Genomic DNA, 23,987 nt, shown 5'->3' on the forward strand with positions numbered 1-23,987 from the left:
CTACAAATCCTAAGCAAAGTGCCTGGGAAGTAATGTTTGAAATCATAATTTACTGCACGCAACGGGGTGAATTAGAGGAGGACCTCCACTAGGGCCTTGCGACAATTCCAGGGCGCAAAATGTCTCAGGTTATTACCAGAACTTTGCTTGACCTCTTCACCTGGCAGGGAGGTACCACCTTGGCCCACCCCAACGTATAATGGCCATTTTGCATGCGTGCCCGGCACATTTCCTGGGGTTGGAATGGGTAGCTATGGCAACATTGCGCCCACCTTAGGTCCTCGACTTGTTTACTTGCCTCCTTGGTAGTCCTGGAGGCGATTGCAGCTGCAATCGATGTGGTTCGGTTCAGTTCCCATTTGAATTTCGCCGCAACCGGCCAGAAAATACAATAGAACGATGTGCTTCCCACGGGTCAACAACTGGTTGGTGCCCCTCCTATGGATAGCTGCGCTTCTCCAGCTCGGAAACTGTTCGCTGGCCACTCCCAGTCCATCTTCACCCGCACAGGTGCCAACGCCACACACCTTCCGCTTCCAGAATCCCCAGCAGTGCCTCAAGAATGAATACTACAACCTCAACCTCTTCGACTGTGCCCCGTGCAACGAGGCGGGACTCGGTCATGGAGATGGAGGTTTGGGGAAACTGCAGCCAGACAGTAAGTATTGATCAAACAGGACTTAGATAGGAGGTGTTCCAAAACCAAAAAGAGTGCATATGAGAGGAAATTTAGTTCAAATTTGAAGAATGATAAGATGGCGTGATTAAATTAAGTGGTTTGTATTAATTTCAGTTATTATTTAGGACATACCTTCTTCTTTTGAACCTTTAAAGTTATAAAGTTATTACTCCTTTTCTCTAACTCTCTAAACATTATAATCTATTTCCTTAAAAACCATCTATACTTCCCTAATCTTTTCCAGAATTTTCATGCAAATGTCCCATCGGTCATCTAACCATCTACGAACGGGGAAAACAGTGGCCCACCTGTGATGAAATCTGTACTCCGGACAGGAATGACAACTGCACTTCCGTGTGGCTACCTCAGCCACGTCCCTCATCATCAGTCTGCATCTATCGGTACCTGAACTCCACGTCCGTTTTCGCCAGCCAGCTGCCAGTGCATCCTATTATTTCTGGAATTATCCTGACCAAGACGAATCCGTCCACCCCAGAAGGAGACTGTCGCAGCTGTGATCTTAACTACAATTTCCGCTTTCAGGACTTTTGCATAGCCAGCTCCCTGCTCCGTCCGTATTTGCATTACAATTCCTTTTCGCAAGCCATGCCCAATTCCAATACGCCCTCCAACTTCGGTGACCTTAAGTTTGTGGCTTTCTTCTGCCTGACCCTGAGGAATGATACAGCCTGTCAGCATTTGGCGAATCTTTGCGTGCTTTCGCATTTCTCGCTGGAGAAGCATTCGCCGTGCAGCGCCTTTCTGCTCACCCAGGTCTCAGACGTGGTAATGAAGTACGCCCACTCCGGGGAACAGGCTCGAGCTCTGCAACCGTTCCTCTTCTACAAAAAGGGTCGCGCCACCAAGGAGCTGCTGTCGAAAACGCTCCAGTTGGCGGATCGGAAGGATCTGCGTCTTTTCAGCACTACCTTCGGCCTGGGTGGAAATCTAAAGCGGTGGGGCTCCTTCGACCTGGAGGCGGTTAATCTCTGCCAGCAGGCAGCACCTTCGTTGCAGCTCTCCTTGCCGAAGGAGAAATCGGAGATCTCCTGTAGGTTGACTCTCGAGCGGCTCATAGATCTGGTTACCCAGCAGGACAATGATGAGTTCTTTACAGTGTACTTGAACTTTAGCAGCAACTGGCAGTTCCTGCTCCATCAACTACCAGTGCTCATAGAAACCCTAACTCCAGAGAATCAGGTAAGGATTTCATGAAGGATTTAAGTTGGGATTTGTAACTCTCTTGTTTTCCAGCGGAATCAAGCAGAAGAGTGGCAGTTGGTCAAGAGATTCCAACTCATTTCCGCCTCACCACGAGACAACCGACTCCAAAAATCGTCAGTCCCGCGTTACGAGGACGCCCACAAGCTGCAGATGTACCGATCCTTGCGCTATGTTGAGGATCTTGAGATCCACTACACCGTAGACAAGGATCAGCCGGATAGAGTGGGACTCCCGATCATCCGTCTGCGCTATCGGCACATTGAATTGGGCTCTGGGAACAGTTCCCTTTCACAGCTCTATCCTTTCCGTTTAAGGATGAGCCAGGAGCAAGTGAAACGAGGCTGGGAATGGTTGGTCCTGGAAGTGGCGCTGCCCCTGCTCTTGCTGCTGGCCCTTGCGGCTGCTGCCTTCCGCCTCCAAAATCTGCGAAGACGGCGAAAGACAGACCTCTGTCAGATGAACAGCCTGATGGAATTTCTCCTGCATTTTGCCGGCAATGTGGCTTATGCCTTATTGGGAACTGCTCTCCTGCTTCTCATCCTGCAATCTTCCAATTCACGCCTCCTGAAGTTGCTCATCTATCCTGCCTGCCTGCTCCAGCTCCTGTTCCTGGTCATCCACCTGTGGCGTTCCAGCCAGCTGGAGTTATTCCTCATCGATTGGGAGCGGCCGAGAAGCAGCTGCGAGGGCCAGCGCCTGAACCTGGACAGCTCTTCACTGTGCTCCAGTGTCCGCACTTTCGTGGCCGAGAGCAGTGTCTCGGCTTGGCGAGTCCTCTTCACCGCCAACTCCTGGATACGGCTCAGCGTGAAACAGAAGTACTCCACCTTGGGCCAGGTGTTTGTCGTAATCGCTGCCTACCAATTTCTTGATCGATTCACCCACGGGGAGCTGGGTTCCCGCTGCTTCCTGATATCGGCCATCTACCTACTCACCTATTTTCTACAAATACTGGCCCATCGACTCTTTGTGGCCAATCCCCTGCAGAAGTTCATCGACCTCTGTAGTCTGGCCAACATTTCTTTGTTCTCGCTGACTGAGCCGGGATTTGGCTATTATATTCATGGCAGATCCCCGCATGGCTTCGCTGACACTGACATGTCCTCTATGATCCTGCAGCTACAAAGGACCCAGACCATGTACGGACGTCGGGGATTACTTATGGATTCTGACAAGCAAGCATATATTATCCTGCCACCAAGGAACTTGCAGTAAGTACTTGAATACCATATCATATATGGAGGATTGTGACTTTTTAATATCCTCTACAGCATCTACCTGGAGCGCCTGCTCTTGCCCTTCCAGCGCAGCCTGACCGGCAGTCTGTCCCAGACGCTTCTCTACCAAAAGGACATTGTGCCCAGTGTGGATGGCCAAATGGAGCGCACTTCCATAGCCTATGCGAGTGTTAATCGCTTCTTCTGTGCCTTTATAGATCATGTAAGATTTAATTAAAAATCTATATAAAATGGTATAATGAGAACTGGACTTATAGGCCATCAAGGACATGGACTACATCATCAAGGAGAAGTCTTTTGTGGAACAATTTTTGAACTGCGAAATCGATAATTATATTACTGAAAGTAAGATTCTACATTTTTATTAAATGTGTTTTAATCCTTATAACCTTTTAGACAAAGGAACTTTCTACATTGATGATTCCCTGAGCTTCTCCAGGGTGCTCCTTCTGGGAAATCATTTGAACATCTTTGTCCTAGAACTCCTTGTTCTCCTATCTCTCTATCTGCTAACCACTAGCACTCTGATAGCAGCTGCCGGGGCTTGTGTTATTAATATGGTTAGTTGAGAACTATAGTCAGATGATCAGATAATACAACTCTTATATTCCAATCTTAGATAATTCGCTTTGTATTTCGATATTGGGTGCGACGGAATGTCTCTCGAAAGACCCTCATCGACGAGAGGTTCCTATTGTAGCCCCAGGAGGAAGAGCAACATCTGCGGGAAGACGGTTTCTTTGCAATATAAACGATATAGAAGGGATCAAATTAAGGTTTGCCATTGGTTTTATTTCATAATCCACTTGATAGTAAGTAGTACATCCATATACAGAGGTTAATCTTTTATCGTAAAACTTATCGACTAAAACAGATAAAATAATTTCCATAGTTTCACATTTAACATACAATTACATACGCAGATGCTATGCATGATCTACTTTATAGTAGTTTTATTTTCTTTTTCTTTTTCTTTTTTGTTTCTAGGATAGCACACATTGTCGTTCAATTGGGAACATCGTACATCGATATATGAATGGCTATATAATTTCTTGAATAGGTTTTCCACTCATCGTCGCTATTGTGGCATTGATAGGATTAGCAGCCGTAAGTTACCGTCTAGTTTTCGTATTTCTAGTAGTCCATTGAGGATTATGTTCGTGTCTGCTCTTTGTGTCTTGCATTGAAAGTGTTTCTTTATGAAAATATTTTTCATCATCACGGATTTGTGTGGTTTACGTTATAGGTTAGATCCGTGATCATAGAAAACCGTACACATGTACACCCATTTAAAGATAATTTGATATTGTATGTGTTTAATAGTGGATACTGTTTGGAAAATGTGTATACTACATGTATGGATCATTATTTACATCGCCTATGGAAGTCTGCGGACTCCATCTAATCAAAATGGTAATCATTAGATACCCTTTTCTTACATCTACTGTATGGTATGACGTCAAACGTACAACATCCAAACATCTATGCTTTGCTTATCCGTACCTTAGGGGGTTTGATTCTTTCGCGGAACTTAGGATGCTAAAATGCGGCTAACTTATGTTGAGGGTCTTCCTAAGTGGTATAAGAATGTATGCGTCGCGGGGGTTGAGCGGTATGAGCCCTATTGGATCCTACGATGGATGGTTTAGCGGTCAATAAATACATATATATCGTACATGAGAAATTCGAATGGTGAATGGAGAAACTGAGCCACAGAAGCTAACTTAACAGTAACTATATTAAAGAATAATGGTTAATTTGTTCATCTTATTGTTTTTGCTATCACAAAAGTAAATACAATACAACTTCAACAGAGATGGGGCATGAAAAAGATCTGCGCGAAATCCAAATCGTTCAAATCAGAATCAGGATGAGGATTTTCGATCTCCAAACAGGAACACTTAAAGTTAAATTTAAATCTCTACCGGATCTCTCTCTACAAAGTATACATATATCAATATTCATATCAATATTTACGGATATTCAACACTTAGACTTTAGCTACAATTATCTGAATTCAAATACCGAAATCCATTTATTCCATTGTATGTAATAATAAAATCATATCAAATGACTTGCTTGGCTTTTCTATTTACAGTTTCACATTTCAGAGATTTGCGATGATATTGGGGCAAGAAGTTTAAGGTGAAAACTTTAAACGTAAGGGTCTTACAATATACAATACAGAGAATACTATGCTACGCTACGGAGAATGGGGAGGGGAGAATTTGGATATGCATCAATGGTGTAACCGAGAACCAAGTCTCTCCCAAGTGTCATCTACAACCCGAAGGCAGCCGCGTAAGCGTGCAGTAGTTGAAGCACGTAGTCGGCGTTCTCCTGGATCATATTGCTGCCCAGACTATGTGGGCGCTGGGGCATATCAAGGTCCGGCAGCTCCAAAATTCCCGCCAGCAGCTGCTGCTCTTCTTGGCGGCGCTGCTGCTCCTTCTCTAGTCCCGGCTGCTCCCCAGTTGCACCCTCCCCGCCGGGCTTTAGTTCGTTCTATTCGTGCACCGTCCGACGTGCTCTCTTGGGTGGCAAGCAGGCGCCATCGCTATCGCCCAGTGAGGCCGAGCCGCAACTCTTGCGACCGTTCTCAATGGGCGATCCAATACCAGCCAGTCCAGGGGAGCTGGCAGTACTGCGTTTGCCCACCTTGCTGCCCTCGAAGTTGGGCAACCACTTGGCCAGCTGCTCCTCAAAGAAGTTCTCCAAGTATTTGGCGTTGGAGTATGTTTTGGTATCCTCCTGTCGGATTAAGAAGTCATGAGTGAGTGTCTGGTAAGGATTATTAGCATCTTACCTGGTAGAAGAGGTATGTGTTGTTGAAAATCAAACGTACGTCGGACACAAAGCCTGCAATGTCCTTGTAGTGATTGGGACTGGAGGGATCCAGGCGAGTGCGAATAACATCTAATGACATCGGGCTACAAATATATACATTTAATAAAATAAAATCTAAACTTTGGTCTAAACTATCTAAACTAAACTCACTTGGAAATAATCTCGTAGTATGATGTATTGGCCGGGGATTCCGGCTCGCGGAAGTTAAGACTCTGCTCATACTGGCAGTACAGCTCCAAGCAAATGCGCTGCAGGATGCGCAGCTCGAGGGGGCTTAGCTCACCCGTGGACGCCTTGTCGGCCCCCTCGATCTTGATCAGCTCCTTGAGATTGACGCACAACAGGCACTGCCAGCTCTCGCTCTCGTCCGGCAGCGAACTGATCGCGGGGATGTGACAGTTCTGATGGAATACCTTCGGGCACTTGTCGCAGCACATCAACTCGCCGCCGTCCAGGCACACGGCGCACCAGTCCTCGTTGGGGTCGTCTTTTTGTTCATTTTTATTATTAACTGATATGATTAGTTTCGGTTTGCGCATTCATTGTACGGATGATGTGTTTTCATGTGGGTGTGTCGTGTATGCATTGTTGTTTTGATTTGAATTGTAAATTGTCATTTGTTTTTTGGATGTGTTTTGGGTGTTTGTTGCAATTTTGGTTGTTTAATTGTTAGTATTTTATTCGATTTTCGTTTATTACGCGTTTGGATTGGATTGGTTTGGAAAGCGAGTTTATATTCGGACAGTTTGAAAATAGAAATAAAGAGAGCAAAGTTATATGAGAATTGTTGGAATTTGAATCGGTAAGCTAGCTATCGGCAGCTAAATAAATAGTAACTTCAAAATAAAGCCCAAGTCTCAAGCAAACAAGTATTTAAAACCTTCACCAAAAGCTATAATTAAATGATATTCAAGCGGATAATAAAAGTCGGTCGAATCGATCACCTCCACCGTTCTCTACGAATGGCGGTCCGGCACCTACAACGCCACACGCACATGGAGCACACGACGCCCAAACACTAGCGCCGAGAGGTACTCACCTTCCTGGGTGTTGGACAGATCTGTGGAGCTGTGCACCTGCGGCGAAGTGGTCTTGGTGCGACCCTCCGGCAGCACCTGCACCCCGTTCGAGTCTAGCTTGGCGATAGTGGCGATCAGATCGTTGATCGAGTCATCGCGCACTTTGTCTATGGGCTCCGTGAAGTCCTTGGTATTCTGCAGCACAAGATTAGGAAAGAGATTAGTAAGCGGACTCAGGATGTTCAGTAATCGACGTACTTCATGTGTGCTGGGACTGGGTGTCTTTGGATTCGTCGAGGTGACGTTGGAGAGAATCGAAACGGCTGGTCCCAAACCGAGAGCAGCGGCATTCAACTGTGCACTGGCGGACGATCCATTACTGACGCCGGGGAGACCTGCACCGCCGCCCCCCAGGCTGGGCGGGGTGCTGTTCTTGAGCGTGTTGGGAGATTTCAGTGAGATTTTAAAATTTTCCGACGTCTGGCGGCCATTCGCAAAAGGCAAAAGGGGCCCCTGCTGCGAACACACTGAAATATTTCCAAAAAAAATGTATATTTCAGGACTCCTGGAAAGGCCATTTCGTGTTACTCACTGTTCGACTGCTGCGCGGATTGCGGGATGTGCCATTTGGCCAGGCTGTGCATGCCGCCGCCGCCTAGTTGCGGCGAGGTCTGCGGTGGGCCGGCACTAAAGCCAGCCTGGCTCCCATGAAACCCCAACGACTGCATCAAAAATGGAAGAAATCAGAAGAATTTTTTATGGTAATGGTGTACACTTACATTCTGCATGGGATTGGGCATCATTTGTGGGCGTTGTAATGAGCCCGGAGACGGTATCTGACCGCCTCCGGCGCCCGCAGCTCCAGCCAAGGCCGCTGCTGCAGCCGCCTGCTGGGCGTGACTGGCCATGCGCTGGTATTGCGACTGGAATCGTGCATTGCTGTTCATGAAGCTGGTATCGCGAGGTCCGCCTCCGGGGCCACCGCCCTGCGAGAAGCCCTGCTGGCCGGGCATGAAATGCGGCCGCATCTGGGGGCCCATCTGTTGGTGGGCCGGTGACGGTGCTCCCTGCGGTCCGCCGGGATAGCTGGGCGGGCCATTGAATGCCATGTGGGCATTGGGGCTCTGTGCCGCCTGATTGTTTAACAATCCCCGCAGGCTGATGTCTGAAATAGGCAGCGAAACGAATTAGTTTTCCGCCTCACCTCGCCTGGGACGGGACTTACCCATGTTCTGGGGATGCGTGGAGGAGCTGACGTGGGGTTGGCCATGTCGCTGCATGCCCACTGGCGGCATTGCTCCGAATCGAACTGCAATGGATACAAAAACTCATTATGAACTTTTCAGTTCTTCTTGGAAAATAAAAGCCACCACTATCGGGTTTAAAAAATAAAAGCGAAGAAATGAAAACAGTTTCCTACCCTTACCTGGCCCATCGCCCGGAAAGGAGCGACTGATGGACAGATTGTTGAACTGCTGCTGGGCGGCATTGCTGTAGAGCGGCGGTCCGTTCTGGGGACCAAAGTTGACGGGCGGTCCGTTGGGCGAGAGACCAGCCGGCATGCCGGGCGGAAGTCCGGGTCGCAGGGGTGGAGCCATGTTGGGGCTGGGCGGCTGGCGAGGCGGCGGCTGGGGAGTGCCGTTCGGGGATGCTGTGGGCGGATACGGCTTGCCATCCACAATGATGATGCCCAGCTGGGAGATGACCTTCTGCAGATCGGAGACCTGGTTCAGCTGAACCTGAATCCGGACCGGAATCTCCGGATTGGGTATGTCAGCCCGCTGACACTTGAGCTTCTGCAGATGGCGGACCAGCGACTTCTTGCTGGAGAGAATGGCAAAGTCGCTGCCCTTCTCCAGCGCATTCTGCATGAACTCGATGCAGTGATCGGTGTTGTCGGACAGCAGCTGGAGTGTCTCCTTCTTCTCCACCAGGACCTTCAGTTTGCTGTCGCAGACCTCGTTGAGTCGCATGATCAGCTGCTTGCCCCGGGTGTTGACTGTGTTGGTGATCTTCACCGCCATGGCTGTGATCTCCTTGATGAGGTCCTTCTTCTTGTCGTGGATGAGCTGCTGGCGGTCGTCGATCACCTTGGTGGCCGAGGAGAGCAGGAAGCGCTTGTAGTTTATCTCGGAGACCAAAGTGGACAGCGCCTGACGCGACTCTGTGGCGATCTCGTGGGCGAACTTGTACTTGTGGTCCCGGTGATCGCTGAGCTGGCAGTCGCGACAGGTGAGCTTGTCGCAGGTCTCGCAGAAGAGCGATAGCTTCTCCTGCGGATGCAGCTGGCACATGTGCAGCTTGTCCACGCCGGCGGCTCCGGCCAGCTGCTCGTTGTTGGCCTCGTCCTTCGGCTTGATGGTGTGGTCTTTGGTGATCTTTAGCCGCTGATGTGCCTGCACGCAGCTGTCGCAGATGTACTCCGAGCAGTCGACACACCACGAGGTGGCCACTGCTCCGTCGGAGCAGCTGCTGCACTGGATGGTGGCGGCGGCGGCGCTCTTCAGGCCCTCGCCAGTGGCCCCTCCTCCGGCGCCATCGCCCTCGGTGGTGCACTGTTCGATCAAGAACTGATTATCGACGATGAACTCGTTCTGGGAGGCGTTGTCGCACACCGGACAGTGGATGAGCGGCGGCATGGAGCGGTCCAGCTCGGAGAACTTGGTGCTGACGCACTGGGCGCAGGCCACGTGGAGGCACTCCAGTAGCTTGGGCCGATCGTTGGAGCCGAGTAGCTGGGCGCAGTAGACGCACTTGAACAGTGTGAACTTGGCGGATGCCGAGGAGTTGGATTCCGACTGTGTGGCAAGAAAAGAAATAGAGAACTCTGTTAAATAAATACATAATCCTTATGGAATCAAATAATACTATTTTATTAGATAACTTCCTTCAAGGGCACTCTTAACATGTTTCTAAACAACTCCCGATAAGCGTAATGGCCTGAGCCATAAAGTCATGTACGGATAATACCAGACCGGCACTTTCACTTCGATCTATGGACTGATCCTATCTAATCTTATCTTCCCATGCCCCGATAAGGTTGGCCTGGCCATGAGGGTATAACCATCATGATTCCAGAGAGGTTCTCTTTCTATTTGAATACTTTGATGTAAAGACCAGACATGTAATCTTGTAAGGCGTTAGAAAGGTCATCTTCATGTCAGGTTCAGGGGGTTCACCATCTAATCTACATAGTCTCTGTAGTCTCTCTAGTCTATGACTTATCAGTTGAGCTTTTAGACCTGAAATTACTTTTATTTCATATTGATTTTGATGATGATTCGATTGATTTCGTTGGCTAGCCCGGAGTGCTCTTTTCCTCTTGGCCTGAGGAGTATATCGGCCTATTGCCTGGCGCTTTTTAGGCATAGTTCCAGGCACAGGATTGCTTTTTACTTCAAGACTGGCAGTAGTGATTTAGACTACTAAGCCTACTAAGATTTGCCAAGGAAAGTTCCATTCCAGGGTCATGATCATCTCCCAACAGCCTGTCTGACATTTTTCTTAAATTTAATCGCAGCCACTTTTGGGGGAGACTGGCAATGGAGGGATGGGAGTGCCCCTCTGAGGAGTGGAAGCTGAGCTTCCCTTGCTCCACGGCCCAGTCCCAGTCCCAGTCCCACCTCTGTCTCGGAATGTCGCTGGCGAAGATTGATTAGATTTATCTCGAGTTGGCGCACATAAATCCAATTGATTGATTATGTTACTGCTCGATAAAGATTCTGGCATTGGTGTGCGAGTGTTTTACATGCAGAGGCCCCTCTGGCTGAGCTGGGCTGGTGCTGGTGCCTGTGCGAGATGTATATATATATGGCATCTTTCCAGTGTACAGCAGCGGAAATGCCAAAGACATTGATTGAATGCGCCACGACAGCATGAAGGAGGAGTTTGGACTCCGGACATTGCCAAGTAGGCGAGCGGAAAAGGACAGCAGGACCGAGAGCTGCAGCTCTAACCATTTCTCGAACACGGATCCAAGCACTGAAGCCGATCCAGCGATCCATCTTCCGTCGGAAAGAAAGTTTCTCTACACTTTCCTCCAGAGGCGGCCAGGCCAGGCCAACTCATCTCGCCGCTTTCGAAGCACCTCGGCGGCGGCGGCGGGAGCTCATAAATCATGCAAGAAACATCCATTTCGGGCCAGACACTTGGGGCGAGTGTGATAGATTTATTTTTAAATAATTAATAAATCTTAAATACAAAAATTATTTATTAATTCTTGGTATGTAGACTTGTTTAGAATTCTTGCAACAAAATGTGCTACAAGTAGTACCTCTTTAAACTCCGTTTATTCTCTTAAAAGCCACTACCAACTTGGCCACTTGTGTGTGTTTTTTTTGGGAGCTCATGCCCACGCATGGCGGTGGCCAGTGGAGCGCCGCAGGGGGGACACAGCAATGGCGGAGGCGGCTCGGAGTGGAGTGCTCGGAAGGCTGCGTCCCACTTGAGAGCCATTTATCATGGAACCGGAGGCCTTCTCCCCTCCGGCTCGGCTCTTCCCGTCACGGCCAGGGCTCGGGCTCGGTCTCGGATCGCGCTCGGTGGTTCAGTTCGGTTCGGGTCGGGTCGGGTCGGGTTGGATCGGATCGGTTCCGCGCAACCCACTTAGAGTTGCCCAAGACCCGCGGCAGCGGCACTGGCCCAGAGCAGGCCATTAAATGTGTGGCGAAAAACCAGCTGCTACCCCCATGCTTCCAATGGCAACGCCATGACTTGGCTCGACTGGAAGCGGGTAGCAAACTCGTTTTCTCGGCCCGCACCTACAACATGAGATGCACACAACATACAGGCCCAAGTACTATATACTCTTCCAAGTGTACATATATAAATGGTACATATATGTATCTAGATGTGGGCATGTCCGTAGCATCCCAGACGAAATAAACTGCCGGACAGGCAGGCAACATGTGGCAGGCATTTCAAGAATGCTTTTTTGCCAGTAATTCGAATTAATAGATTTTTCAATCAACCGAGTCACTGGCAAATAAATTCTTACTAAGCTTATTTTTTTATATTTATTTTAATAATAATAATTGCTTGAAAAAGTTTTCCACTTCAAAGATACAAAGTTTCATCTCAAGAGTTTTCTTAACTTTTCTTATGTTTTGATTGTTTTGAAATTTAGGAAACAATTTCTGATAATAATATAAGAGGTAAGGCTGGTAATAAAATATAAAATAAACAATTATTTACTTTAAAAAGTTCTAAAAACCAACCAAGGATACCCAAGAAAACTGATTATGTATTAAATTCGATAGTCGATCTACAAAAAATCAAAGAATTGTGCCTTTTTTCGTACCAATTAACCCTATTCCCCCTTAGAGTCTGGCATATCTCCCCCATTAGTTGGGTCTTCCAATCACGCAGACCATTAGTTCGGCAGACCAGGCATCAAAACACATCAAAAAGGCACGTATAGATGCCAGAAACTGAAAAAAGTCAAACGCAAAAATAACTCTTAAATCAATTTCAATTAGAAAATGTTGAAAGGATGCCCTCGTAGTGCCACAACGAGGCAGCCACAGAGGCAGAGGCAACATCCATTCGGAAGCACTAGAAATGAGAAATGATGGAATGGCGGCATGACAACGGGCTGAATGAGTGCAGTTATGATTGATGTAATTTTGATGAAAGTAAGTTCTAAAAAAGTTTGCTTCTCCTCCCAGTTGAATGAAAGACTTTAAAAGGCTTTCACCAAATTTAATTTGAAATTTATTTGAAAAAGTTCCGAGTCTCTCGTTAGTCATACAGAAAACTTTGTTGCAGAAATAAAATGAAAGAAGTTCTACAACTGTATTCTATCTCCACCCGCCACTCTCCGCCACTGTTTTGGCTCTGTGACAAGGCCAGAATCGGTTAAAAGTTAAAAGTCCGAATACTGACATCCCTCAGACACATTTCACATCCGAAATCCATTTTCTGAGGCAGCCATAATTCCATTAATTCTTCCGTGCACCCACCCGAAAATTGGATTCTGTCTCTCCTCCCCAGGGGGTCCCACACAGCGAGCAGAAAGCGAACAGTTTTGAATTTAAAATTTTTGATTTTGATTGAAGTTTTTGAGAGGTGACCTTATGACCTTATGGCCTGCCTGATAGTATCCCGGAAATTGGAAAACTCAACCCGGAATTATCTTTGTAGCTTAGAGCTAGTGATAAGATTATCTTTTAAATATATTATTTTTTTTGTATACCATTAATGGATTATTTCGTCACAAAAATTGTTACCATCTTTCGTTACTGGTAGTTTTTTTCATTTAGAGATTTTTTTTAGTTGATTTTTAGATCTGGCATTAGACCTAATACTATTTGAAAGGAAACAAATTTAAGAAGATTAATCTTTGGCTGTGACTTTAACAAGAAAGCACTTTCGTTACTGGTACTGGTTACTGGTTCATCAAAAGGTTTTTCATATGATTATTCAGATATGGTATTAGACCTAAGACTATTTTAATGGAAAAACATTTGAAAACATGATTTCTTGGCTGTAACTTGGCTGTGACCACAAGGATTGTCTTTCGTTACTGGTAGTTTTCTTCATTAAGAGGTTTTCTTTATTTTATTTTTAAGATCTGGTATTAGACCTATTACTATTTGAATGGAAAGAAATTTAGAAAGATTATCCTAAAACTGTGACTTCAACAAGGATGTAATTTCGGTACTGGTATTATTCTTCATAAAGAGGGTTTGTTTATTTTATTTTAAGATCTTTAATTAATCCTCTGGACTTAGAATACTACTTTAAAGGGAAAATATTTAAAAGCATGATTTTTTGGCTGTGACAATAAGGATAGCCTTTCGTTACTAGTATTCTTCTTCATTAATGAGGTTTTCTCTATTTTATTTTAAGATCTGTTATTAGACCTAATACTACTTTGATGGAAAAAACATTCTTTGTTTAATTCTGAGTAGCTGATATTTAAGAAACGAGATTATTTTGCCACCTGCTGCCATTTCCTACTCCCCCACTATCTGGATGTCTGCTGGAATCCCATTTGTGGCTCCTGGCTCCTGATAAAAGGTTTTCCTTGTCGCACAAATTCCAGGTAATAAAGCTCGAAGCCTGTGAAAGGCTTGAAATTGAATTTAACTTTTAATACGATTTGAGGCAACTTGTGGCATATTCCGGATGGCAGTGTCTGTTGTGCAACCAGCAGTTGCAGTTGCAGTTGCTGTTGCCCTTTTGATGCTGCAACTGTGGGCGTTGCCTCTGCCCATAGACCGAGCTATGTACCGCCCACTGGCCACCACCCACATCCGGCCGCCTACCGCCCGCTGACCAAGCCATAAATCAGTGAAATTTGATGCATGCATCATGGGGCGTCCTGCAGGCTCGGCCCAGCCGATAGGAGAGAGAGATGCTGGTGGTCCTTTCTCGATTTCTTCGAATTTCAGGCCATCGGGCGGGCGGAGGATAGGGGCGCCCTGTGATGTTGCCCGTTTGTTTATTGTTGCTCCTACATCAATATCGTTTATTTTGCAAATTTGCATCTCAAAGGGCAGGCATCAGATGGCACTGGCCATCTATGTATGCGTGAGTGTCCTTTGAACTTTAGGACAGCAGCAGAATCCTTTGAATCAACAAAGCCAGAGAACTAATTACGCTTGCTGCAATCTGCCTACATCTCTGGCTATCAGTTAACTGAATACCTTCGCTTTAATTAAAATATTCAATTTATGTCAAAATGATTAAAATGCAAGTCCCATAGTTCTCAGACCTGGTTGCCCATTTTGGTCGAATCAAATGGATTGGATATGCTACGAGTCGAATTTGCAATGCCTTCCAGGTATGTACTGCTCTCCAGGAGTGGAAAATTGCAACGCATTAGCTCTGATATGGAACCGATATGATAACAATAATTAATGGAGGGCAGAGGAGTTCCATTCCAGAATGATTCATCCAAAACCCAATGAGGGCTAGGACTCAGGTGACAGGGACAGGTCCATCAACCTCACGATACTCTTCTCTGACCATAAATCCCCCCTCTTTTCGTACTTGCTCTTGAAATATTTATGAGGCCCGGGCAGTAAACTGAAATCTCAAAGACATAACGCTCTCCAAAATGGCTGCTGAGGGCTTGGAGCTTGGAGCTTGGGGGGAGATATAGAGCCGTATAACGTTGTATAAAATATATTATACTCCCCTGTAATAAAAGCGAAAAACTTGATTGCACCTGAAGGTGGTGGCGGGGCCAAGGCGGGGCCGGGCCAAAAGCTGCTGCGATTTATGCGAGTTGCAGGGGCCAGTTGCAGGAAAGGTGCAGCAGCTGATAAATATTAATGGTGGAGCCCCAACCAGATGCAACATAAATAAATCCAAATTATAAATATTCAATTGAAATAAAGTACAGTGTGAACAAAAGTCCAATTTCTATCTGGTACTGGAGGTACTGGAGGTGCCTAGGACATCATTTTTGGGACATTGCCCATTCGGTTTAATCGCGAACATATCCGGCCAACGTCGCTGCAATTTCCGGCCCGGAATGGAAGGCGGGTGGTGGTGGCCACTCCTCCCCACCCCCCACCTAATGGGCAACCCTAATGACCTCACATTACATTTCATAACGCAATTCCAGCCACAAAAAAAAAAATGTATAAATTGCTGGGGAATGGCTCCATAAAAAGCATGTATTTGATTGCGGATTAACGTAGATACCTACACAGAGAGAAATCACATGTTTTTTAAATAATAAATAAACGGAGGACTGTTTACGAGGAGTGTCATTAAAGAATCCTTGAGATCTTCGGAGCCAGAGTCGTAAAGATTTAATTGTATGGAAATCGTAAACGGCACGCAAGACGACCAGAAAACAGAAAACAGAAAAGTTTTACTTTATTTTATGAGAAAATCGATGGAGGCCATTAAAAAGGATGGGGGCGACTGCCGAAAGACGCTTTTTATGGAAACCAAAAATGACTTTTCCAAAGAAACATCATCATTTGGGGCGACCCTTTTTGACAAGGTAGTTGAAAGTCTGACAAGTCTGCCAGGGTTTCTATCTTTTAGATCTATAATATATATCTTCTATATCTATAAGAGCTCCTATTAGAGCCACAAAATATAAATTTTTCGCAATATTTAAGCAGCTGGTGCCAAAGACAATAGCAGACTGTTGATTTAAGAAGAATTTTGAAAGATCTTTTGTTATGAAATATTGGCGGATTATCCAAAAATATGGTACAGGTAGCACCAGTACCTCTTTCAACAACAAATTAAACCAAAAACAGACATCTAGAGACGGTTTTTGGTAATTATTATTTCCAATCAACTCCAGAGCATAAATTCAAAATTGAAAATACCTCCTGCCCCAGTGTCCCCTGCCCCGGGGGCGGTATATGGAAGACGTGGAGCGAACCGAAACGAAAACCAGGAAACCGCAAACTAATGAACGGACTGAGCTGGCGGCTGCTCCCCGGATTTGGAGCCCCCAAGGCCCCGGGGCTTCTACTGCTGTTGCTGCTGCAGACGACGTTTGATGGCGACGGTGGGCCGGGCTGGTTGCGGTTGCGTCGGTCCGACGAGCTGGTGGCCCTCGGTTTCTGGTCTCTGGAGCTTACCAAAGCCGTTGCCGTTGCTGCTTCTGCCGCTGCTGCTGCAGCCGTTGCTGCTGTGGTTTGCGGTTCTTTTTGTGACCCGATGCAATTGTTCCTGCTCCCGGAGGCCATGACATCAACAGACGAATACTGCACTCCGCTCTGCTACCTCCTCCTGCCCTCCACATGTTTACGTGCAAATATTTTCCAAAATGGCGACTCCTCGCCAGAAATGGATACAGAAACCGGTAAGACTTCCCAGCCAGGGCAGGGCAGGCTAGGCGAGGCCCCGACCGATGATATTACCAATGTGGGCGTAGGCATAGGCCTACTATATAGCAGTGGGTGTGGCAGACAGAATCTCTGAAAGGCTAAGGCAGCTTAAAAATGTTTCTGTCGAGGAGCCTGGAGAGCTCCTTTCTCAGGACTCTTAAGGCGGATTACTGAAACTTTGCTCCTTGTATGCTCCTTTTATGCGACCTCCAGACTCTGCCACGCCCCCAGACTGATCCCCCGCCCCCTTGCCAATTTAAAGTTACGTCAATTTCGTTGCCATGGCTGACTGCACAATTGCTGCTGTTGTTGGTTATAATCCTCTTTTTGTGATCGGATTATGTCCTGTGTAGAGCACCTAATCCCCCGCCCAGGAGTGCGACTGACACACACACACATGTTGGTTGCCCTTGTCCCTGGTCCTTGGTCCCAGTCAGAGTCTCTGTTTCCGTTCCTCTCTCTCTCTCTCTCTCTCTCTCGCATCCAGGAGTCAACTTTAATTACGCAATGGACGTCGATGGATGGATTAGGTCGGCCTAACGCCCACCGGCTGCCCAGCTGCCCGGCTGCCCGGGAAAAGCAATTAAAATGTGTATCCCGTGGATTACCAGTAGGACTTCTCTAAAAAAAAAACATTTAGAGAAATATTATGAAGATTCTAAAGGTTAGGGTTAAAGGTAAAAAGAAACATGTAGATATTTCTAAAAGATTAAAACACTTTAACTCCATTTAACTCTTAATTTTTAGTCATTTATTTAAGAAATAATGTTCCAGGATGTATAACAGGTTTGTGGTGGCAGGACATTGCCTCGCAGGTAGGTAGAGCCACCGCGGCAGGTGGGAAGAGCCACCTTTTCCTAGATCTCTGCGACCCGATTGCAAGGTAATCAAGTTAATTAGGAACTTGACTTTTTTTCGGCTTCTATTTCGCTGTGCTTGCATATTTCCCATCAAATTAGAGTTAATTGTTCATCATTAAAGGGAAATACGTGGAAGTCATTTAGGGGTTTTGTGTTGGAGAGGGACAAGCACTGGCTGTGGCAGCACTTTGTGGAAGGCTTTTCCTTTAATACGTTTCCATGGCAATTTAATTACAACCTGTCGCATGCATGCCTCATCGCATATTCCTCTATTGCCCGGAGAAGTGCGTCCGGCCGGAGGCGCCCTTTGAACTCATACTTTGTTTCATATTCAGTGACATTTTCAGAGAAAATTAATAAATTCTTGAATTTAATTCCTCAAAGAGGCTAGGAATTTACTTTGCACTCCAAACCAGACCCATTCAGAGATCCAGGGTTCCGGAGCTAAGGTCTTGAGTACCGACTACAGCACTCACTGACATGATTGACAGAGCAACGGATGAAGTGCATCCCATTCCAGAGAGAGAGTGGCCACTTAAGAGCAGCCCCGGCCCCGGGCACGGCACTTCACGAAAAAGTTGTTTGCTGAAAACGAAGAAGAGGAGATATTCGAGGCTCTACAGTGGGACTTCTTGAAAACTAACTCTTGATTGAAATTTTATTCGAAATTTACTCGAAGGAAGTCTCACTGTAGCGGTAAGGGGATCTCATGCATGAAGGCTACCTCTCTCCCAAAGAGAGTGAGAAAAAGAGAGCCATTAGTGACAGCTGCAGCTGATCTCCAAACAAGAAGCTCCACCACAGACACACACACATACACACTTACATGCCATGTGTGAGAGAGAGAGTCGAACGGTGACTGGGACAGAGACGCGAAAGTGAAACACTTTATTTGGCTTTAGTTTGTTTGTTTGCTTATTTATTTGTCTGCCTCGACTGGGGGAGAAAGATAAGGAATACTTTTCGCACGAGACCGGAGAGAAATCAATGGGGGTGGGGGGGAACTGCCCCCCACCAGTGATAAGAAATGTAAAAATCAAAACAATTCGGCAGCACGTGGGACTTGGCTTACCCGCTTCTCGGCACTGTCGCAGGGATTGCTCACGGAGGAGGTGCTCGAGGAGGACGTGGATGTAGTGGGTGCTCCTCCTCCTCCTCCTCCGCTGCTGGCCGTCGCTGTGGCGCCCATATTGTTCAGGCCTATCTGCGGCAGGACATCCGTGGGCACTGCGTCCAGCTGCTCCTGCTTGATGCCCGCGATCAAAGGCAGGAAATCGTTCTTCAGATGCTCCAGGTCCAGATCCATGGCGCAATTGCCTTTAGCGGCGACGAACGGGGTGTGGTTGGGATGTGGGCGGACGACTAATTATAGAGTGGACGATTTTAGGCGCCCTCCAATAGCATTATGCTATTGCTATGCCGATATATATGTTCTGTGTGTCGTGTGGTCCACTCCTTCAAACCATTCCAATGCACAACCAGCTCACAGACACAAGCGCGCGCACAAACACACACTTGAGACGCCAAACGGCCGAACGCCAATTAGCTGTACGATTTTCACAAAATTGTTACTTATTCTCGCTTTCGCTGACTGTTTCGTTTTCGTCTCACTAATATTCTACAGCTCCACGGTGCTGTTTCTGGGCAGAGTTTTCATTTGCCCTGGCTGGGATACTGGCTTTTCATTTCACCTTCGACAGCGCTGGCTTTGCAAAAAAATTTTCTCTCCGCTTCGTCCAATCTTCTTCTCGCACAACTTTCGTTTCACATACACACTCTCGTCCGTCTCGTCTCGGCTTGCACCAGACGCTATTTTTCCCGATTTAATTACTAATTTTCAATGCTCCGAAGTGCCATTAATTTGGCATTTAGTACGGAGGCGGAGTCCGCAAAATTGTTTACCGTTGCAAGCACTCTGAATTTTTATCACCAGCTACCAGTAACAAAATTACCTAGCGAAAACACGGCGTTTTTTTTTTGATGCGTCGCCATTTTGCTAGAGCGGAGAATAGGGTTGTTGATAATATATCAATATATCGATATTTCTTATCGATTATTCAAGATGTGGTTTGAGTCTTTGCTTCATTCGGTTCAAGCCCCGTTTTAAGTTTTGTTTTATTTTATTATAAAGCCTGAATTCAGCTAAAGTTTGTTTAAAGTGGCTAATTATTTGCATTAATATGATGGACAATTGAAAACATGGCCTGTTTGTGCAAAGAATAGCCAATCGATTGCATCTTTTTCAAAAAATTCCATAACACGCAACAGCTGTTCTAGCACGTGCAGCTCTCTTGTCTGTTATTTTAATGTTTTTCAGTCAGATTTTGAGCTGCTCCTCCAAGGCAGGTTAATTAAAACTTCAACTAGCTTTATCTTACATGGTAAATGGTGTATCCTATCCAATAGTTCGCCTGAAGACCTTGCAATATCACTGGCACCGCCAAAAATCCTTCGCTGCTGCCATGTCGGAAGCCCTGGACAAGCTGGAGCTGGAAACCGAAGCCAGGAAGGCTGCGAAACTGGCCGAGGAGGAGACCGTTAAGGAGACCAACCGGATCAAACGGACACTTAAACGAAAGAAGTGGGTGGATTGGAAGACGCAGGACGATGAGGATGCGGCGAGCGGAGTTAAACGCGCGCCCTTCGATCCCGCCGACAGAATCAAGAGGAAGAAGAGTGCAATCCTGCTGAGCTACTGCGGAGCCAACTACTACGGTATGCAGCGCAACCCCGGCATGCAGACCATCGAGGAGGAGCTCTTCAAGGCCATGCTCAAGCACAAGTGGATAACGGAAGACAGCTTCGAGCAGGTGCAGATTGCCTGCTTTCAGCGAGCGGCTCGCACCGACAAAGGTGTCTCAGCGGCCCGCCAAGTGTGCTCCGTTAAGCTGCGTAAGTTTTTTGTTTTAAATACAAATAAATGAAGACTGTAAGAGACATATCTTTCCAGCTGATGAGCTCGACTTGGAAGCATTCAACGCAGATCTTCCCGACCAGATACGCCTCTTTGGTGTGGAGCGCGTGACCAAGGGCTTCAATGCGAAGGATCAATGCAACGCTCGAACTTATACCTACACCCTGCCCACTGTGGCCTTTGCATCCTCTGAGGAGAAGATCGAAGACTTGCATGACACCTACCGCATTACTCCGGAGCTGCTGGAGAAAGTGAGAGAAACCCTTAAACTCTACGAGGGCACGAAAAACTTCCATAATTTTACCAGCAAAAAGTAAGCTCATCCAATATATTGTTGTATTCTAATTAACTTCTAATGGAACACTCTCTAGAAACTTTCTAGATCCATCAGCGAAACGGTTCATCATGTCCTTCGTGAGCAGCGACCCGTTCCTTAGCCCCCAGGGAATCGAGTTCGTCACGCTGAAAGTTAAGGGTCAGAGCTTCATGTTGCACCAGATCCGGAAGATGGTGGGCTTGGCGATTGCCATTGTGCGCGGCAACACGACGACGGAGAGTTTGGAACGAGCGCTCACCGAGGAACGTCTAGACCTTCCTATGGCCCCGGGGCTGGGCTTAGTTCTGGACACAGTCCACTATGAAAGGTACAATGATCGGTACGGGAAGGATGGTATCCATAATCCGCTGACTTGGGAGAAACAAGAGAAGCAAGTCAATGAGTTCATTGAGCGGGAGATCTTTAGCCAGATCTACAAAACCGAGGCCGAGCAGCGCAACATGCTGGACTGGTTGGGCACCCTCCACTACCACTCGTACGATACCCGGCGGGACGACGCTCCTCCGCCGCCAGATGGCAAGCGCAGTAAGGATGGCGCCAATGATGATAATGACGAGTAGAACTAAATAGCTTAAGGGTCTGTTTCCAGTCTCTATATGTTACTAAAATAACGTATACTTTCCGCCTGTACTTTATTCCCGCTCGCGAGAAATAGACTTTAAGTTAACATGCAAAATCGATTCATATAATTGGCGATCGGAAGTAAAAAATATACATCTGCAGTGGATGTTAACTTAAAAACGTCCGCCCTTCTTCTTTTTGTGGCCACCTTTGCGGTGCTGTTGCCTGGGACCTGGCGTAGTTTCCTGGTAGACGGGAGTGGCGGGTGAGTTCTTGCTCAGATTAACGCGGTTGGACATATCGCTGCAAAAAGAAGTGGAAATTATAATTTGAACAGAAGTGGGTTATTGGGAAAACTCACTATTGATCAGCAGCTCCAGAGGCCATGCCCTGGGAACCCTTAATGACATCCTTGCCACGGGCTCCGCCGCGCTTCTTCCGGAATCCAGTTCGCTCGTACTTCGGCAACCATCTCTCCGGATCGGGTGCCACTTCGGCATTGTAGTTTTTGGGTAACTTGCCCTTGCGCTTCCGGTTCTGGGTCTTCTTCTTATCCGAAGGAGTACTGGGGGAGGCCTCGACCTTGGCATTTGCCGACTTCTTGGCTGCCTTGGTGGACATCACCCAGTTGGCCGCCTCCAAGGCATCGATTTCCGACGCGGTGGTAAGGGTCTCGAGCTTGGGCAGTTTCCGGCTAATTTCGAGGGCTTTCTTAGGCTGAAACTGGGCATAGGCAATAACAAGCTGGGCCAGGACCTTGGTGTCGCTGGGATTAAGCTTGAGAAGTTCTTCGAGCGAGCTGGCCGCCGTTTCGGAGGCTCCGCCACGCAAATGGAACTCGGCAGCTTGCCGCCACATGTCCGATAGGTCCCCACTGCTCACGTTATTCTTCTTGTACCAGTCGACCGCGGACTTGAGGAGAGCCGAGGCAGCCGGTTTGTTATCCGTGCCCAAGTATAGGGACACCAGGGCAGACACAACTCCAGGCTTGTACTTGGCTTCGCCCAAAGACAGCAGCGTTTCGATAGCATCTTTGCGACTTCCCTGAAAGGAGTTAATAGCAAGTTTAGAGAGGATTCTCTTTAACTTCTTTAAATTAAGCTTACCTGCAGGAGCTGCAGCTGAATGACGGCAAACTTGCTCACAAAGGCATGCGACTGGTGGGTGGATGCAAACTTCTGCAGCTGTTCAATGGCTTCCTTGTGCTTGCGGTCCTTGGCCAGCTGGGTGCAACGGATGAGTAGTGCCTCGAACTCCACTTGCGGATAGGTTTGTGCCAACTTCTGGCTTAGTTGTTGCACCTGGTCGCCGGCATTGGTGTAAAGCGCCAACAGGCAGTTGTTAAGGGCAATGACCTGCTTCTGACGGGAAGTGAGCTTCGGCTCGCAGGCATCTGCCAAGGCAGCACGAATCTTCTTCTTAGAATCGAACACATTCTGATCCTTGTTGATCACCACAGAATTGTTGCTGGCCACGGCCACCAAGGCAGCATCCTTGGGTTTGTGGCGCAAGCAGTCTGCATAGATAATAGCTGCTTCCTTGATCTTGCCTTGTTGCTGCAGACAGTAGGCTAGCTGAACACGGATGACATCCACCTCCTCGATTATCTCCTCCTCGGACGCGCCCTCCTCCTCGAGGAACTCACGGCAGAGCTTCTCGCTGGTGCGCAGCTTGCGTTCAGCCTCAGCGTACTTCTGGCGGTTCGACTGAATGCAGGCACTGTTGAAGTACTGCTCATAGGTGTCCTCCGGCACCTCGGGCACATCCTTGCTCTTATCCACGGCAAGGTTGGCTGCCACCGCACTGAGATTGGTCCGCCGCTCGTCTTCGTAGTCATCGCTGGTGTTCTTGATGATGTCGCGATACGCATCGAGGCACTCGTCATAGCGCTCCAGGCGGTACAACACCTGCGTGCGTAGCTCCTTCAAGTTCGGCGGCAGTGGCTGCAGTCCCGTGTCATCGATGGTCTTCAAAGCCTGCACCTGCTTATTGAGCCTATACTCGCAGTAGGCCTTCTCGAACGCCAGCGAGGACAGGCGATTCTTCTCGATGAACCTGTACGCTTCCTCGAACTTGGATAGTTGCACCAGGCACACTACCTTGCAGTGCAGGGCCGTGGGATCGTCAGGAACTACGCCCAAGACTAACGAAACGAGTTTTGGGGATTAGCACATGATGATTGTAAGATTGGGAGCTTTTCAACTCACTGCGATTAACCGCCTTGACGGCCTTGTCGAACTCTCGGTTGTTGCCAAACTTGTGAACATCGGCGTAGGCCGCCTTGATCAGCGCCTCTTTCGGATTGGCGTCCTTTGACATCCTTGTTACTATAGCAGGCTTATCAGACAACAAAACAACTGCGAACTTTCAACTTTCGATTTGCAGTTTGACAAGTGAGACACATCAGCAATTGGAGTTGCCACCTTGTTTCTTGTCAGTGTCAGCCAGTGAACGGTATTTTCTGGTATTTTTCTAGGCCCGGATTTGCAGCTCTCTCAACGG

General features: G+C 47.3%; 4 protein-coding genes across 8 annotated transcripts; 2 read left to right on the forward strand and 2 right to left on the reverse strand.

Annotated features, from left to right (window-relative positions):
- Positions 1 to 307: 307 nt before the first annotated feature.
- On the forward strand, positions 308 to 5,215 carry LOC6501104 (meckelin). Its single transcript, XM_044718038.1, has 7 exons — positions 308 to 658; positions 924 to 1,879; positions 1,934 to 3,114; positions 3,175 to 3,343; positions 3,399 to 3,486; positions 3,538 to 3,701; positions 3,761 to 5,215. The coding sequence occupies exons 1-7, from the start codon at positions 400 to 402 to the stop codon at positions 3,839 to 3,841; spliced, it is 2,898 nt and encodes a 965-aa protein (XP_044573973.1). The 5' UTR covers positions 308 to 399; the 3' UTR covers positions 3,842 to 5,215.
- Positions 3,913 to 19,661, reverse strand: LOC6499477 (transcription intermediary factor 1-alpha). 4 transcript variants are annotated; one of them, XM_032449985.2, is made up of 10 exons: positions 18,746 to 19,661; positions 8,434 to 9,805; positions 8,233 to 8,316; positions 7,787 to 8,172; positions 7,600 to 7,729; positions 7,266 to 7,534; positions 7,028 to 7,202; positions 6,139 to 6,499; positions 5,948 to 6,071; positions 3,913 to 5,892 (listed from the first exon to the last, which is right to left on the reverse strand). In XM_032449985.2, the coding sequence occupies exons 1-10, from the start codon at positions 18,977 to 18,979 to the stop codon at positions 5,647 to 5,649; spliced, it is 3,381 nt and encodes a 1,126-aa protein (XP_032305876.1). In that variant the 5' UTR covers positions 18,980 to 19,661; the 3' UTR covers positions 3,913 to 5,646. The 4 variants fall into 4 exon arrangements, with proteins under 4 accessions (XP_032305876.1, XP_032305877.1, XP_032305875.1 ...); XM_032449986.2 differs by having other exon boundaries at positions 6,139 to 6,475; positions 8,428 to 9,805; XM_032449984.2 differs by having other exon boundaries at positions 8,428 to 9,805.
- Positions 19,662 to 19,718: 57 nt separating this feature from the next.
- Positions 19,719 to 21,665, forward strand: LOC6501105 (tRNA pseudouridine synthase A). 2 transcript variants are annotated; one of them, XM_014911406.3, is made up of 4 exons: positions 19,719 to 20,019; positions 20,080 to 20,565; positions 20,624 to 20,900; positions 20,959 to 21,665. In XM_014911406.3, the coding sequence occupies exons 1-4, from the start codon at positions 19,980 to 19,982 to the stop codon at positions 21,482 to 21,484; spliced, it is 1,329 nt and encodes a 442-aa protein (XP_014766892.1). In that variant the 5' UTR covers positions 19,719 to 19,979; the 3' UTR covers positions 21,485 to 21,665. The 2 variants fall into 2 exon arrangements, with proteins under 2 accessions (XP_014766892.1, XP_001954558.1); XM_001954522.4 differs by having other exon boundaries at positions 19,719 to 20,015.
- On the reverse strand, positions 21,588 to 23,960 carry LOC6499476 (signal recognition particle subunit SRP72). Its single transcript, XM_001954523.4, has 4 exons — positions 23,693 to 23,960; positions 22,592 to 23,628; positions 21,847 to 22,529; positions 21,588 to 21,788 (listed from the first exon to the last, which is right to left on the reverse strand). The coding sequence occupies exons 1-4, from the start codon at positions 23,802 to 23,804 to the stop codon at positions 21,659 to 21,661; spliced, it is 1,962 nt and encodes a 653-aa protein (XP_001954559.1). The 5' UTR covers positions 23,805 to 23,960; the 3' UTR covers positions 21,588 to 21,658.
- Between the last annotated feature and the right edge of the window lie 27 nt (positions 23,961 to 23,987).

This window comes from Drosophila ananassae, chromosome 2L (genome assembly GCF_017639315.1).
Source record: "Drosophila ananassae strain 14024-0371.13 chromosome 2L, ASM1763931v2, whole genome shotgun sequence".
Lineage (NCBI taxonomy): Eukaryota > Metazoa > Arthropoda > Insecta > Diptera > Drosophilidae > Drosophila > Drosophila ananassae.

Coding starts and splice junctions, on each gene's coding strand:
- LOC6499477 (XM_032449984.2), bottom strand. CDS start 18,979: ATGGATCTGGACCTGGAGCATCTGAAGAACGATTTCCTGCCTTTGATC. Junction 7,730..7,786: donor TGCCCAATCCCATGCAGAAT/GTAAGTGTACAC, acceptor TTTTTGATGCAG/TCGTTGGGGTTTCATGGGAG. Junction 7,203..7,265: donor CCAGTCCCAGCACACATGAA/GTACGTCGATTA, acceptor CTTGTGCTGCAG/AATACCAAGGACTTCACGGA.
- LOC6501104 (XM_044718038.1), top strand. CDS start 400: ATGTGCTTCCCACGGGTCAACAACTGGTTGGTGCCCCTCCTATGGATA. Junction 1,880..1,933: donor CCCTAACTCCAGAGAATCAG/GTAAGGATTTCA, acceptor CTTGTTTTCCAG/CGGAATCAAGCAGAAGAGTG. Junction 3,702..3,760: donor GGGCTTGTGTTATTAATATG/GTTAGTTGAGAA, acceptor TTCCAATCTTAG/ATAATTCGCTTTGTATTTCG.
- LOC6501105 (XM_014911406.3), top strand. CDS start 19,980: ATGTTTTTCAGTCAGATTTTGAGCTGCTCCTCCAAGGCAG. Junction 20,566..20,623: donor AGTGTGCTCCGTTAAGCTGC/GTAAGTTTTTTG, acceptor ATATCTTTCCAG/CTGATGAGCTCGACTTGGAA. Junction 20,901..20,958: donor CATAATTTTACCAGCAAAAA/GTAAGCTCATCC, acceptor AACACTCTCTAG/AAACTTTCTAGATCCATCAG.
- LOC6499476 (XM_001954523.4), bottom strand. CDS start 23,804: ATGTCAAAGGACGCCAATCCGAAAGAGGCGCTGATCAAGGCGGCCTAC. Junction 22,530..22,591: donor TTCAGCTGCAGCTCCTGCAG/GTAAGCTTAATT, acceptor AACTCCTTTCAG/GGAAGTCGCAAAGATGCTAT. Junction 21,789..21,846: donor TCTGGAGCTGCTGATCAATA/GTGAGTTTTCCC, acceptor TTCTTTTTGCAG/CGATATGTCCAACCGCGTTA.